This window comes from Lytechinus variegatus, chromosome 4 (genome assembly GCF_018143015.1).
Source record: "Lytechinus variegatus isolate NC3 chromosome 4, Lvar_3.0, whole genome shotgun sequence".
Lineage (NCBI taxonomy): Eukaryota > Metazoa > Echinodermata > Echinoidea > Temnopleuroida > Toxopneustidae > Lytechinus > Lytechinus variegatus.
The window spans coordinates 50731484-50748231 of NC_054743.1; the positions used below are offsets into that span (position 1 = coordinate 50731484).

The 16748-nt window shown below is 36.2% G+C and overlaps 2 protein-coding genes across 4 annotated transcripts in view; one reads left to right on the forward strand and one right to left on the reverse strand.

Annotated features, from left to right (window-relative positions):
* The window catches only part of LOC121414255 (cytochrome b5 reductase 4-like), a 38759-nt gene that overhangs the window by 14880 nt on the left and 7131 nt on the right, over positions 1-16748 (forward strand). For both annotated transcript variants that reach the window (XM_041607371.1, XM_041607372.1), the window contains 7 exons: positions 391-491; positions 1408-1501; positions 4949-5075; positions 7725-7782; positions 8147-8240; positions 9995-10027; positions 15867-15998. In XM_041607371.1, the coding sequence (XP_041463305.1) occupies positions 391-491; positions 1408-1501; positions 4949-5075; positions 7725-7782; positions 8147-8240; positions 9995-10027; positions 15867-15998 (639 nt within the window). The remainder of the gene's footprint in view (positions 1-390; positions 492-1407; positions 1502-4948; positions 5076-7724; positions 7783-8146; positions 8241-9994; positions 10028-15866; positions 15999-16748) is intronic.
* On the reverse strand, positions 13764-15654 carry LOC121414257. 2 transcript variants are annotated; one of them, XR_005969830.1, is made up of 2 exons: positions 15428-15654; positions 13764-14623 (listed from the first exon to the last, which is right to left on the reverse strand). XR_005969830.1 is itself a non-coding variant. In XM_041607373.1 (2 exons), the coding sequence occupies exons 1-2, from the start codon at positions 15503-15505 to the stop codon at positions 14181-14183; spliced, it is 516 nt and encodes a 171-aa protein (XP_041463307.1). In that variant the 5' UTR covers positions 15506-15639; the 3' UTR covers positions 13764-14180. The 2 variants fall into 2 exon arrangements, 1 of the variants encoding a protein (XP_041463307.1); XM_041607373.1 differs by having other exon boundaries at positions 13764-14618; positions 15428-15639.

The following is a 16748-nucleotide window of genomic DNA, read 5'->3' on the forward strand; positions in this document are numbered from 1 at the left end:
GACATTACATGTATGACCTCTCATATTATTCATGTTTTGAAAGCTATATCTTGTATGAAATATGCTGTTTCTTGACATGCTACGATTCTTGTGCTATCTTGAATTTTGATCAGTGGCAGATCCATGGGGGGGGTGCACAGCCGGCTTGTGCCCCCGCCCCCCCCCCCCCCCCCCCTTTAAGAGGCATAATTAAAATACATGTATGTCATGTAAAAATGCTGTTAAAACACAAGCGTGCCCCCTTTTGATAGTGAGGATCCTCTTTTTTTGCATGTCAAATTTTTTCCGTGGTGTAAATATATGTATGCCCCCCCTTTTGGAAAATCCTGGATCTGCCCCTGATTTGGATATGGAAATACATGAAAATCATATTGTTTTTTATATTAACAGGTAAAGTATACAATGTGACCCCCTACATGGAGTATCACCCTGGAGGAGCTGAGGAGTTAGAGAGAGGCCTTGGAAAAGATGCTACCGATCTCTTCAATGAGGTATAAATTAGCCTTTTCAAGTTTTTGTAAATTAAGAAATTAAAAGTTCGCTGTGAAGGGACATGTACACGTACAATATGCATGAAGAATGCAGGTTATGTTTCAGTTCATACATGTACAGGTGTACTATAGCTTCCATGACCTGCTTTGGTTAATAAGTATTAGGTGAAAATACAATTTTTTGTATTTTTTAATTGCCCTTCCGTTATTTTTCCTTTCACTCTCTGATCTTATCACTTTGCATATACCCTTTCTCTTTCCCTCTGGAAACTTCTCTTTAATAATATCTCTCTTCCTGTCTTTCTCTCTGTTTCTCAATCTCACTTCATTTTCTTCCTATCTCTGTAAATATTCTGCATCTAATCTCTCTCTCCCATTACCTGTCTCATGTTTTTTCTTCTCTTTTACTATCTCTTAATGTGTTTTTCATGTATCTCTTCCTTTCTTCTCCCTTCTCTCTCTCTCCATCCTTCGGTCTATGAGGCTGTTCTTACTATGCTCCTAAAACTAGTTTAGTAGAAACTAGTTTAACATGTAGTGAGAACGGTCAAAGCGGTCTTGGAAGAAATCTTCCAAACCAGTTCAGAAAACCACCTCGCGATGTAGTTTTCAAGATCACTTTGCCAAGTTAAACTGTTTTTTTTTATTGAGGACACAACTGTTCTTCGGTAAGCGATCTTCGCACATTTTGAGCGCGTGAAATTGGCGCGAAACGTGTCACCGTACTGAGAGCGCTTTCATAGCAACAAGAGCGCTTTACGTGAACTGATTTTGAAAACCACTTTCATGTGATCAAGTGGGAACGCTAGCAAAGCGATCTTCCAAACTGGTTTCCTGAATCGGCTTCCAGTAAACTAGTTTTAGAAAGCGTAATGAGAACGGGTCTTTATCTTTCTCTCTATCTCTCCTATCCCAGGTACATAGATGGGTGAATGTAGAGTCAATGCTTGAAAAGTGTCACATTGGTTCTCTTCAGAAAGCTGATCCCATGGCTGTCTTCAAAGTGCCAGGTTAGTCCAAAATTTAAAATCACAATCTTAACGTTTCACACACAGCATCTTCGTGATTTTTTTTATTCTGAGATTGCCCTTGATGTTAATCGTCTTTGGCTTTTGGCAATTCCTCAGTATTCAGATTACATATTATGTTCTGCTTCTTTGATTGTTTGTGTAGCTCTTGGTACTGGTATTTTTTTGTATTTTGTCATTTTTTATTAATTGTTTGCATTTTTATCATGTTTTTTTATATTGTACAATTTGTATTTGAATATGGAAATAAATGAATTGAATTGAAGCTACTGTTTTCACATCAAATTTTTCATCGGAGTGAACTTCCCCTTTAATATATAGATACATTGAGCTATTTTCAAGGGTGAATTGATGCTTGATATATACGCCTGATTTGTCTACTGCCCATTTTACTCGTTTCATTTCAGTTGTGATTTATTTCAAGCAGTCATAAAAATACAGAAATATAGGCCTACAGATAGTTAAGAACTTGAGATTAAGATTCCCTGGAATTCAAAGAAAAAAATACTGGTGGGGCACTACCATGACAAAATTCATATCAAATTAACAGGGGAAAAAATGACATCCTTTTGTCCTGTCTCACCATTTTCAGTTATTATAAGCTGTTATGGGCTATTATACATGTAGACTATATTTAAAGGGGAATGAAACCTTTGGAACAAATAGGCTTGTGTAGAAACAGAAAAATTAAAGAATAAGAATGAAGAAAGTTTGAGAAAAATTGGACAAATAATGAGAAAGTTATGAGCATTTGAATATTGCAATCACTAATGCTATGGAGATCCTCCTATTGGCAATGTGACAAGGATGTGTGATGTCACTGATGAACAACTTTCCCTTTGATGGACTATAAAATACCCTCAAAATGTCTCTTTTTGCTTTTTCTTATGATGATACAAACTCTTTATCCATGATGTATTCTTAAAAAATATGTATTACATGCCCTCATGTAGAAAGAACACATGATCTATGGATAGATGTGATAAAAGAGGCAATTCAAGGGAAATATATACTAAAGTAATGGGGAGAGTTGTTCACAAGTGACATCACACATCTATGTCGCATTGCCAATTTGCTATCTCCATAGCATAGTGATCGCAATATTCAAATGCTCATAACTTTCTCATTATTTGTCCGATTTTTCTCAAACTTTTGTTGACCTGTTTCTTTGATTTTTCTGTTTTCACACAAGCTATCTTGTTCCAATGGTTTCATTCTCCTTCAAACACTGACGACAAATAGAGCAAGGCAATTGACAGGGCTGATAGATTGCAAAAACTCATATTATTATAACAGAGACTTCTCCCTAACTATATTGTGTCTTTGGTCTGTTAAGATTCTGTTAAATGAGGCATTTCTTGCCTGAAAATGCTGTTTTTGCCATTAATACAAGCTGACAGACTAGTACTTCCGTGGAAAACAAATACAACTGAAAACATTTAACTCAAGTTTAATCCGTTTGCTTTTGTAACAGGGTCAAGGTGGGCCACTCTATACAAAGAAGACTATTTGGTGGCAAAATGATCTAAATTCTTTGAGGATTGTGTTCAAAATATTTTTCCTTCCAGCAGACCTGTTGTGGTCATGCATGAGTGAAATTCCAGGATTTCTTGCTATAAATTTGCTCAGGAGGAAGCAAAATGCTCAGCCTAGAACTCTTTCTCTTTCAGTTTTGTGGCAAATTTCTGTTTGCACCTGTACTACAAGTTTTAATGCCCTAGATAAAAAAAACAATAGAAATTCTTTTTAATTCAAAGGTAGTGTGTACCGGTATACAAAAGAAATGGATTTTCAATCAAGGAAGCAAAGTACTATATCAAGTTATTCTTACAATTTAATATGATTTATATCACTACAAACCCTTTTTATTTTGTACAATGAATATAGGCTTTTTGTCTTTTCTTTAAATTTTCTCTAAATTGTCTCTTTTTCTTCTTTGTTTTATATCATGCCATGGTGGTGTCCTGAGGTGTTTCACTTGTTCACTTCATCAACAGGATTCTCAAATACTGTAAATGCTGTTATTTTCGCGGGATTAATTTTCCGCGCTTGGCGGCTTCACAACATATTCGCGGGTTCTTAAATTCGAGCTTCGCACTCCATAATCACCAAGTCACTTCCTTCTTGCCCATCTGTGAATAGTTTTAATAAAAATTTCAGCAACGATAATTGGACTTTTTGATCATGATTCTAGCTCTAGGTTAGCATAATTCAGCATTGTTTTGATCTAATCATGAGCTTTTGTGACATTTAGCAAAACTTTTCTTTGCCGGGCGGACATTGGGGAAGGCAAAACAGAGGCGCTGCTGGCCTGGTATGGACAGCCTAGCACCGGGATGGACAGGGGGGATTACAGCTATTCAAAGTGCATGGGATCAGTCAACAAACATGGGCGATCGACCCAACGTCTTCTCAAAACCTAAACAGATCTAAACACTCACCAATCAAAACAGCAAAAGCAATTTATATTTCAACCAAAATCATATTTTAAATACCGATCTGCGACTGTTAAAAAAAATGATCGCATTGCTTTGGAACAAATTCTCGCGATGCATATGAATTCGGAGCTCAAACTTGCTTTCATAAATGCCGTCCTCTTTAGGTCAAATTGTGCAATCTCTTTGCCAAAACGATACACGCAATTGAACCGCGGTTCAAAACTTGCATTAAGATAAATGTTCATAAATTCGCGCTTGCCGATCTTGCCGCGAAATACGCGAAAATTTCCACTTTAACAGTACTGCGGCTTGTTCTGCGGTTGTTGGTCTTTTTTCCCCATGCTCAGGCACCGCACTGATTTTTCCCATAAGCCACATAATTTTTTTGCTTCACTCGAAAATAATTAATGCGGACTATTTTTTAATCCATGAATGCACTTTTCACTGGAAAGCCGCATTATGTTGAGCCACTTCCAATCTTAACTGTATGTACATGGGTATGTAGGGAGATCATGAAAGTGAATATGCATGTGGTTATATACTACATGTACTAGTAAAACGCCCATATCCCAATTGAGTTTCAATTGTACAAATCATGTACTATGCAGATTTCTTGTGTTGGTGCCAAAAGCGCACATTTAAAATTGGACTTTTCTTTGTGAAAATGATGAAATAAGCGGAATTATGTAATCATGGTAAAATTCAGATGATTCAGATTAAGATATTTTTATTGTCGAATTGCAATCGAGTACAAATGGAAATTCAATTTGTTTGCACAAAAAAATAATTTGAATATTACATGATACACACAGAACATCACACGATATATTAAACATACAAATCAACAAGCAAAGATAAGAGAAATTAAGATAAAGGCAGGAAGGGAAACCTTTTTAGATAATATGAGTTGTTGTGCCTGTTGTGTCTCTTTTTCATCATTACGGTATTTATGTTTATTTTTTGTCACTGTCTCCCGAACTATCCCATGTAGATAAGAAGACCTCCCCTTCCAAGCCTGAGGAGACTGGAAGCTATACTATAAAATGGCCCGATACTGTAGAAGACATTCCGTGGTATATGTGCAAGCTCAGAGGCAGAGACAATAAAGTCAGAGCAAAGTAAGTTTAATACATGTAGGGTTCGAAAGTGGTGACACAACATGTGCTCTTGCGATGTTTGCTATGGGATTGATATCTCAGAGGGCGTAGGGTGAAATTGTTGTAATTGAGTTTTCATATTGTTAAACAGTTATAAATCTTTTACAGGAAATTTATGAAAATTGAAACGTTAAAACTCACAATTCTCTATGGTTGTGACTTTTCACCAACCACTGTTGGCTTCAGTAGGGGAATGAACAGAACACCAGTAAAAGATTTATAATTGTTTAAATATTTCAAGTTTACAGGATGAATCTTGATATTCATGGATATAATAGAGTTTTTGGTTCAGAAAAATGTGGACATCAATAAGTACTAGACAAGCTACAATGACTTTCACATCCTACATATGCCTTTTGTATCTATCTGATAGATACCACCTACGATTTATTATCACAACTGGAATTCATTTTCTAGCAGTACAACAGGAACTGACCCAGAGTTTCTGTTTCTGAGATATTGTCTGGGACACACCCTGGAAATATGATTCTAGCAGTAAAAAACTCCTTATTTTTCAATTTCTCACTCATTCCCACATATATCACCTGCATGATATCACATGTAATGAAAATAAGTCTGCAATGCTTTCATATTTTAAATGTGAATGGTACCATTCTTTTATATGTATGAATGTTTACACCTATATCCAATATGAAATTTGAGGAAAAAAATGATATTACCATGACAGCTCAGGGGCCCGTTGCAGAAAGAGTTGCAATCAATCGCAACTCAAAAAAATCATGCGCAAGTCCCGAATGCGCGTTGTTGATTGGTCGAAAATCAAATTGCGCATGATTTTTAGAGTTGCGATTGATTGCAACTCTTTCTGCAACGGGCCCCTGCTATATTGTAATATATTTCAATGTGAATGGTGGCCATTCTATGTATGATTGTTTACACATAGCACATGGGATTTGAAAAAGAAGGATATTACCATGACAGCTCTGCAATGCCATAATATATTTCAAATGTGAATGGTACCATTCTTTTATATGTATGATTGTTTACACCTTGTATATCAAATATGAAATTTGAGGGGAAAAATGATATTACCAGACCATGGCAGCTCTGCAGAGTCATATGTTTCAAATGTGAATGGTGCCATTCTGGTCTACATGTATGTATGATTGTTTACACACATAGCAAATATTGGATTTGAAAAAAAAAAGATTTTACCGTGGCAGCTCTGCAGTGCTGTATTATATTTCAAATGTGAATGGTACCATTCTTTTGTATGTATGATTGTTTACACATATACAAACATGGAATTTGAAAAAAAAAATGACATTACCATGGCGACTCTGCAATGCCATAATGTATTTCAGTGCCCCATCCTACAAAGAGCTGTGATTGATGCGATCAACCACAACTATCTAGAATGCATGTAGGGAATGAAACCTTTGGAACAAATAGGCTTGTGTAGAAACAGAAAAATCAAAGAATAAGAATAAAGAAAGTTTGAGAAAAATCAGATAAATAATGAGAAAGTTATGAGCATTTGAATATTGCAATTACTAATGCTATGGAGATCCTTCCATTGGCAATGCGACAAGGATGTGTGATGTCACTGATGAACAACTTTCCCTTTGGTGGACTAAAAAATACCCTCAAAATGTCTCTTTTTGCTTTTTCTTATGATGATACAAACTCTTTATCCATGATGTATTCTTAAAAAATATGTATTACATGCCCTCTTGTAGAAAGAACACATGATCTATGGATAGATATGATAAAAGAGGCAATTCAAGTGAAATATATACTAAAGTTATGGGGAGAGTTGTTCACAAGTGACATCACACATCTTTGTCGCATTGCCACTTTGCTATCTCCATAGCATTAGTGATCGCAATATTCAAATGCTCATAACTTTCTCATTATTTGTCCGATTTTTCTCAAACTTTCGTTGATCTGTTTCTTTGATTTTTCTGTTTTCACACAAGCTATCTTGTTCCAATGGTTTCATTCTCCTTTAAAATATTATTGTATACATTCATTATTTTCGTGACAATTCGATGTGCTTCTCTTTGTTTACAAAGGACATTGTGTAAATTTCCAAGAGAAAATATTATAAAACTGACGGATTCCCATTTAGTTGAGGGTAATGGGATCAATTGTATTTCTTTGTAAGACGGGGCCCTGATGTGAATGTTTACTCATTTATATGTATCTGTGTTCACTCTTAAAGAGAAATGCCAGTAGTTGCAGTAAAAAACTGATTTCATGAGAAAGTCTGTAAAACCAGGCTTAATTGTCAGAATATCATCGAGGATCTAGATCTGGTACAGTTACATACACTGAACTTTGTGAAATCTTGAAATCTACGCTGAAAAACGTTCACGCTGAAGATCACCAACATAGATAGGCGCACGTGGGACAGTGTGTTATTATTGCTGGAATAAAGACCCGACGGAAGTGACCGAATCTGCGCTTATTTTCCTTATTTCTCAGCAATTACACAATTTTTCCCAGAATCCTTTCGCACATATTTTTTATTCATACAAACTGACACTTGGGTGGTGTCACTATATTAGATTCTGTAAAAAGTCATTTTGAGATCGTTACCAAAACTGGAATTTATCTTTAATTTTGTTTTTCCGATTTCTTATTCAGACACGACTGGTACCAAATGGGCGATCAGGTTGTCATATCAATATATGCTAAATGCAGGGTAAGTTCAGAAGTTGGACTTTGAGTGATGATAAATAGTTCTGCTATAAAAGGATCAATGCTCTTTGTCTAGCAGTTGTTCATTCAATTTTGCGTTTTGACTGCAAGAAAATTTACAGAAAGTTTGGAATGGAATCACATTTTTCTTGATGAGAATATTTTTAATTTAATCTGAAGAATTAGTGGTTTCATTTTTGTGTTATTTCTCAATGCCATACATTCCTTGATATTGCAATCATAGAGTTTCCACAAAATATTCTTAGTTTATGTTTTTGTTGGCTGTACAATAACAATTGTAGCTCAATGACTCCATTCTCTTTCCTTTGCACGCAATTGGGACCATTCTTCATGCACTGTATGTACAGTTTTTCACCACGGACCATGTAATAGTAGACCTGAAAGAGAAGACCCTGAAAGTAACTCTCTACCTCGACAGTCAGTACTTCACACTCCATCTTGGTAAGCCCAAAATCTGTAGTTCAAAGTCCACCTTTGGCAAGGCATTTATCTACATTTTGCCACTCTCCACCCAGGCACCACCATAAGGAGCCCACGCCCCTTCTGTATTTTATGGGTGTTCCATTGAACATAGATTGATGTGTAGCTAAATCTAAGAAATTTGTTCTCCGTGCCTCCTTTATTTCCAAATTTGCTCCTTGCGGCCTCTCTATTTCACAATCCGGGGGGGCGTTTCATGAAAGGACTTGTCGGACGTTTTATCCGACAAGTCCCATTTTATCCGACGGTTACCATAGGAACAGTGCCTCTCAGCCAATCAAAATCATGGAAAGATGTCAGATCTGACAACTTGTCGGATGAAAATATTGATGAAACGCTCCCCTGGTTCCTTCTTGCACCCTGGTGTATAGTAAATGGGTACCTGGTAGAAAGAAATTCCTTGAATACTTTATAGCTGATCAGGGTGGCAGTATCTGGGTAATCAAGGGTGAAAGTATGCAATGCTTTATGAACACAATGTACATGTGAATGTTGTGTATTGTTTTTATCATATTTGTAGACCACATTGTCCTTTCTAGCTAGAGATTGACATGTAGAGTTGTACAAGACTTATTTTGCCCTCCATCTGGCAAGCTGAAACAAGCATATTGCAACCCTGAAATAGAGAGTATACATCCATGTACATCCAGAACAGTCTCAATATAGCTCTATTTTGGCTTCAAAGCGCAGAGTCAAATATACTCCATCATTCGGCCTGCCAGTTTGGTTAGCCCAAAGAAACATTGATACGGTTCCAAAATAAAGAGTATTATTCATACTTGTCAAATTATGTAACAATTACTACATGTAATATTAGGAAAATAATTTGAGATTGATGGTAGTAATTTCCTGCCTCGACCCATAACAATCTTAATATACATGTAGCTCTATTTTTGCTTCAAAGTGCCGTCAAATATACTCCATCATTCGGCCTGCTAGTTTCGTAAGCCAAAAGAAACATTGATACGGTTCCAAAATAAAGAGTATTATTCATACTTGTCAAATTATGTAACAATTACTACATGTAATATTAGGAAAATAATTTGAGATTGATGGTAGTAATTTCCTGCACTCGACCCATAACAATCTTAATATACATGTAGCTCTATTTTGGCTTCAAAGTGCCGTCAAATATCCTCCATCATTTGCCCCCCCCCCCCCAGTATGGTTAGCCCAAAGAAACATTGATACGGCTCCAAATAAATAGTATTATTCATACTTGTGAAATTATGTAACAATTACTCAGGAAAATCATTTGATAATGATGGTGGTAATTTCCTTCCTTCAAGAAATTATCCACGTTGTGTTGCACTCAACCCAGGTACGTAAATGGGTACCTGGCAGGAAATTTTCCTAGAAATGCAGTGTGCTCAACCGCTGTACTACTAAAGCCAGGGTATTTATGCTGCATTACTGTATAGCACTTTAGGGACTTCTGATAAAGTAATACCATGGTCACATTTGTTCTACGGCGGCCGTATGGCGAGTCGAAAATAGCCGTTTTATCAATTTTTATTCAAACCACCTATACGTACATGTATGTATGTATGTACATGTATGGACAAAAAATGTTGAAACGGCTGTTTTCGACTCGCCGTACGGCCGCCGTAGAACAAATGTGACCATGGCATTAGCGTTAATGGCTACATAAAGCAAGTACAATTATTACTATCATTGTTATTATATAATAAAATGAATATATTTTCTTTCTACAGAACTTCCAGAGGAGGTCCATCCAAACGTTAAAGGTAAGAATCCAGGGGATGTTTCATGAAACATCTTGTCAGGGGTTTTCATTGATAAATTTGTTCTGAGCCAATTGGATGCCAGAATTTCAATAGTTTACAACCATTGTCAGTGAGAAATTCCTGATAACATTTGTTTGATGAAATTCTCATCAGAAGGAGACATTGAAATACAATTGCTTGTCATTTATGAACCTTCCTACTTGTATGTACTGTAGTAATAAATGATTATGTTGATCTGAAATTTTCCACTTATTAAAGAAAAGTGAATTGCATTTGTCTTCTTCAATGAAGATATTGTCATAAAGAGATTCCTAATTAAACATGTACCTTGCATCAACGTAATTCATAATTTTTTTTTTTTTATTAATCTGTGTTCTTTCATAATATTTTCTGATAAGTAATTCTCTCAATTCCAGATAGGATTACAGAGCTTCCAAGTAGTACTGATTTTCAGTATTTAGTACTGAAAAGTGAGGAGAATACTGATAGTTTCTTGTAAAATACTGATTTCTAAAGTTTCAGTTGTATGTGTGGCCCTATGGTATTTTTTGAAAATACTGATTTCCTCACTGAAATACTGATTTTCAGCTTCAAAAATACTGAAAATGTTCCTTTTCAGGTTGGCAGCTCTGGGATTAGTCATTGATGAAATAAATCTTTGCATTGTGTACATAATATGTACATGCACACTTCGTACGTGGTTAGTCAGTAATCCAGGTTTTAAATCCGGTTTAGTCCCCAACTATGAGGGTGGCCGAATTCACCTTGCTCTCACAGAGATCACCTTCACACTCTTCTTAAAGGAGAATGAAACCATTGGAACAAGATAGCTTGTGTGAAAACAGAAAAATCAAAGAAACAGATCAACAAAAGTTTGAGAAAAATCGGACAAATAATGAGAAAGTTATGAGCATTTGAATATTGCCATCACTAATGCTATGGAGATAGCAAATTGGCAATGTGACAAAGATGTGTGATGTCACTTGTGAACAACTCTCCCCATTACTTTAGTATATATTTCACTAGAATTGCCTCTTTTATCACATCTATCCATAAATCATGTGTTCTGTCTACATGAGGGCATGTAATGCATATTTTTTAAGAATACATCATGGATAAAGAGTTTGTATCATCATAAGAAAAAGCAAAAAGAGACATTTTGAGGGTATTTTATAGTCCACCAAAGGGAAAGTTGTTCATCAGTGACATCACACATCCTTGTCGCATTGCCAATGTGAGGATCTCCATAGCATTAGTGATTGCAATATTCAAATGCTCATAACTTTCTCATTATTTGTCCGATTTTTCTCAAACTTTCTTTATTCTTATTCTTTGATTTTTCTGTTTCTACACAAGCCTATTTGTTCCAAAGGTTTCATTCCCCTTTAAACTTCTCTCTATTCGGTGCACGATGCATCCTCCTCCCTCAACCCAACCCTCCTAATCTTCATCACTTGTTTCTTCCATGTCTTCTTCCGTCATCCCCTTCCCCTTTGACCATCCTCCTCCTCAACCCAACCCTCCTACTCTCCTCCATCACTTGTTTCTTACATGTCTTTTTCTGTCGCCCCTTCCTCTCTGACCATCCTCCTCCCTCAACCCAACCCTCCTACTCTACTCCATCACTTGCTTCTTCCATGTCTTCTTCAGTCACCCCCTTCCCCTTTGACCATCCTCCTCCCTCAACCCTTCTAATCTCCTCCATCACTTGCTTCTTCCATGTCTTCTTTGATCGCCCTTCCCCTCTGACCAGCTACCTGGAACTAAAGGTGACCGCACACCTTGCGATTGGTCTGTGGCTCAATTTTGGAATAAAACGTAGTAGAATGTGATGCTAATATTGAGACTATATTGATATCTTAGTGTGTAATGTTCAAAATCATTGTACGAATACCTACATGTACAAATCTGTGACTCTGCTATCATCCTTAGAATAAAAGCAAATTTAATGTCTAGTGGCAATGACATAGCAGTTGTACATAAAGGCTTACAGTCTTTCAAAAATGGTTGTGTTAGTATTATTTCAATTAATTTTAACCTCAAATAAAATGATATGTTCCATTCATATTGTTTAGAAAATGAGCAAAATGAGATTTGTTCCAAAATCGGACTTCGAACAGTCGTAAGGTATGCGGTGGCCTTAAAGCACCCTTCTCAAAACACGATCATTATCCTTCCCACTGATCTCTATAAAAAATCTGGATATACCATAGGCCCATACGCGCCGTACGAACGATTGACGCCGCCGTACGGAGCAAGCGTGCGCCATACCACTCCCATGGTTTGAGAACGCGTCGGGAAGCTCCGCATAGCGTGCCGTTGGCTTGCGTGTAATTTCCCAAAGTAATCATGCACTTGCCATCAAATTACCCTTCTAATTACTTGTTTAACTTTTTTGAACCCTTTACACATCTAGACATATATTTACATCTTTTTCCTACCTTCAAAACAAACCTAGTTAGACATGAACAAACCATAACCCTTCTCCCAATATAAAACGCAATACAATTCCATTATTTGTGCATAATAATTAATGCTTATCACCTCACCTTTGTGTCTACTGTACCTTTAGGCAGATTTTGTGTATTTAGATGTTTTTTTTTCTCTCACTCTCTTTAGTGTTTTTCTTCACCATAAGTAATTTGTATAATTTTACAATATTCATATTTATGTACTTGCCCCATGGAAAACCAGCTGTAACAATCGATCGATCATCCTTACTGCTGATAATGGGCTACAAGCCGTATTTACTTTGTATATTTTTATGATACCGCATGTATTTTATCTGATTTTAAATACGAAAAATACTAATCAAACCAAACACATGGTTTATCGCTGATGACCGGAGGTGAGGGGTAGTTGTAACTTATGCTTTGGCTGATTTTGGGAAATGGCCCTTGCTAATGTATACAAAAAACTACGCTGAGCATTTAAAATATGCTCCTTTTCTCTTATAAACTTTAAAACACCCTCCCCCTATATGCCTTTGATTTTATTTAATGTAATTTCATCTTGTTTCAGCTGAAATATGTAGTCTTCATTGTCGCCTTTAACATGATTGTACATTTGTACAAGTATATTTTTTTTCATAATTTTCCTTTATTTTTTTCTAATATGTGTCAAGTATGAATGCTGGATTAAAGGCATTGTTTAACATTATGTTTGGTTTTTAAAAATCTGAGCTGCATGGTCCTAAATGTTTTCAGAATATCTGATGGGATGTAAAAATAAATCTGTGAAAAAAATTATGCTTCAGTTATCATTTAATGTTTCAAAGAAGTGAAAACCTATATCACCCCCATATAGACTACTGTGCTGGAGTTATCCTCGGAACGAGAATAAATGCTATTTTCATAGATATCTTGATAATGAATGTGTTATTTTCATTATTTTTGCATTTTTGTTTGTTTTTTCATCCATCTGAACATAGACTGGTCAGACAGCTCAGTTTTAGATTTTTTTTTAAATCAATCTACCACAATGTTAACTAGTGGCTTTACAGTAAACTTCACTCATATAAGCAACACATTCACACTAAGATTCTGGTTTCTTCCCTTTTCATCACCTACATTTCTTCTCATCTCTTACACTCATGCTCTTACTTTCACTACTCTATAAATATTTTCTTCCATCATTTACATGCCACACTTATAAATTATTTTACTTTCTTCCTTAACACTTGAAACACAAACAGTAAAATTGTTTTTTCATTCTTTATTTTTTCATTCTTTATTCCTCAGTCAAATGTGATTCTCATCAAGCTGTTTCTTGAAATGTCATTATTTTCTTCCAATATATTTCATGAACATACTAAATCATAAACGAAATTGAGTTAAAACACAAGTGCATCTTGAGCCGGTGGAGTAGTGTCATCCTGAATTCCAACACCAATGTCTACATATCCGTGAAACCTGGTGCCACTCGACTCAACATGTTTTTTTATCGCCATCTCATCCAACATGAGAGCACAAACAACTTCGTTTCCCTTCTCTTTGGCTTGGTCTGCCTTGATCTTCAATGCAGAGAATGATTCCTTCGTGAATCCTGGCTCTCCGTTCACTCCCATGTACCATCGCTTGATCACAGATGGATGAGGAAGGGCAAAATCAAAGGATTTCCTTACGTGTCTGTATGCTTTTGCACTATAAAAGTGCTAAGTTAGTGCAAATGCTCTCAGTGCCGGAGGATAGGTTTTTCTACTCAGTTTCCCGCTTGACTCGTTTGCCACCATTCTTTTCATCACATCTGCTGGGACATCAGAAAAAGTTTTAGAGAGCATATCTGCTGCATTGGCTGAAACTCGGTTCTCATTCCTTAGCGTGTTTCCGACTTCCTGCAGATTGGTGACTTTTTTACTCAGTCGGAGTGACTTCTGTTGCAGTGTCTTTACTTTCTTATTTAGATTACTCACATGGTCATATAAAATGTCTAATCTTCGCGTTACTGTTCGGGGGCTTTGCAGTGTAGAGTAGCTATGGTCTTTGTATATATGCGATAACTTTGGGCTTGGCGTCTCTGGATTGCCTGTTGGGACTCCTTCTGTGGCTTCTGGGTGAAGTTTCTCTGCCTCGGTGGCTTTCTGGCAGTTTTTCTGCACTGGAGGAAAAGTAAAACACTTATAAATAAATTTTTAAAAAACTATTACAAATGACAGTTCTATGTCTGAGAATATTTTTTGAATTGTCATGTCCATACATGCTTTTAAGAAACATGAAAACAATTGTCATATTCATATGGTATTATCATTATTAATCAACTATAGTATATTATTGCAACATGCAATTAGACGTAAGCTAAAACCAAAACTTTTGACATAGATGTGTACTTAAAGCATACTATCTCAGTTTGCAAGTGGTAAGTGTATGAAGTATATGTATGTATCAATGACAGACATAAACAGCTATCCCAAAATTTATTTTTTTTATCAAGCATTGTAATGATAATATTATAATAACTATGGGGAAAGATTAGACTAGTATGGTAAACTCATTAATTCATAATTTCATGTTATCAAATATTGGCCAATCAAGAGCAGAATTACATTATATGACAATTTACTTGTAATTTTCAATGACTTTTTAGTTTCCTAAACACTACACAAAAAAGTAAATTCCCCCCAAAATTTTGGTGGTAGAATACATCAAAATTGCAAAATTGCAAATCCAAACATCGGACTCGATCTGCCTGTTTGTCGACGCTGTCACGTCTTTACTGACTGTAGTTACTTCCAACACCTGAAAAATGAAATGGCTCAGATAGCACCCGTCTGAAGCTGAACGAACATAAAAGACTATATGTGGGTACACACATTGACATAACGCCATCACCACTATGTACACGAAGCAGTGACTCTAACTTTACAGTTTTTCACATTATCACGTCTACAACAATCATACTTACAGGTGAAATGTTCGTCCACAACCTTTTGCTTGACGATTTGTACAGTTCACAGCAACACATGATGGCATTTTGAAGCATATTTGTCACTAATAATACGAGAAAAATAGTACACAAACCTATGGAGGATAGCGTTCATCGAGTGGTGGATGGGAGTGGTGGCATGGACGCCCGGTTGCGTCAGCGCGGCGAGCCAATGACGTATCCAGATTTTTTTATAGAGATCAGTGATCCCTCCTCAACACATGCCCGTATCAACGTATTTCATTCGCCTTTGTGATCTCATCCATCTTCTCTTTCAAACCAACATCTACATCCAAACCCCAAAGTCCTCTTCTTTCCGCCAGCTTCATCAGCTTAGTTTTTTTTTCATGAAACTTGAATGACAAAAATTTCACTTTCATAATGGTAAATTATTTTCATTTATGACTTGACCTCATAGTGACACAACGCAAGGGTAACATGCCTATTAGATGCGACCTTTGGCTGAAGAAGAAGAATCCAAACATCAAATGGACGACGTTAGGGCTCCCTCTAGATGACCACAAGAAAACAGCCCCAGCCACCGATTACGGTAAGCATAAGATGTGCATATATCATGTGTGGCTAATTAATGTGATGACACTGGTAATAACATAATGTATAATGTTTTAGTTTGAACATGTGCAGTGTTCTAGCTGGAGACTTCTTAGTGGTAGTTGCAAATTTCACAACAATACAAAGTTGTACTTTTTAGACTAAGTTAGTTGTTTACTGAAAAAGTGAATTAACATCATGTAATGACCTCATAAACCTGGCATTGGCAAATCTTTGAGAATTAACTTATATTTTGAAATCAAATATATTAATGCTGTAAATTATGCAAATGGAATTAGTTAAAGACAGAAATCAATGCAAGTACAAAGCTTCTTTGCAGGGAGTTGTGTTTTAAACATTTTTATTTGAAATTATTGGCTGTGTTTATCATGATGAGCGGTGGCCTTGGTCAGAAATTTCTGTGCTGGTTGGCTGTGAATAATTCTGGGGCCCGTTGCATAAAACTTTTTACCTGAGAAAACTCAGGTTGTTTTTACAGGAGTTTTTGCCCCGTGTTAAAGTCAATGGCAGAAATCAAACTAACCTTAGTTTCCAGTTTTTACCAGAGTTTTCTCAGGTAAAAAGTTTTATGCAATGGGCCCCTGGTCATGGAAAGAGACCAAGAAAAAAAAATGGTGAGAAACCATTAAAATTTTCTGGTATTTGGATCCCTTTGGCAGGAAAAATTGGAAAGGTACCATTACGAAAGTAAGTCTAACCACACAAATTTGGGCAAATGGTGGTGATG

What these genes read in the sequence shown, in the direction of transcription:
- LOC121414257 (XM_041607373.1), bottom strand. Translation starts at nt 15,505, where the DNA reads ATGCTTCAAAATGCCATCATGTGTTGCTGTGAACTGTACAAATCGTCA. An exon ending in TGTGGACGAACATTTCACCT is followed by an intron (nt 14,619 to 15,427) that starts GTAAGTATGATT and finishes CCTCCAGTGCAG; the next exon opens with AAAAACTGCCAGAAAGCCAC.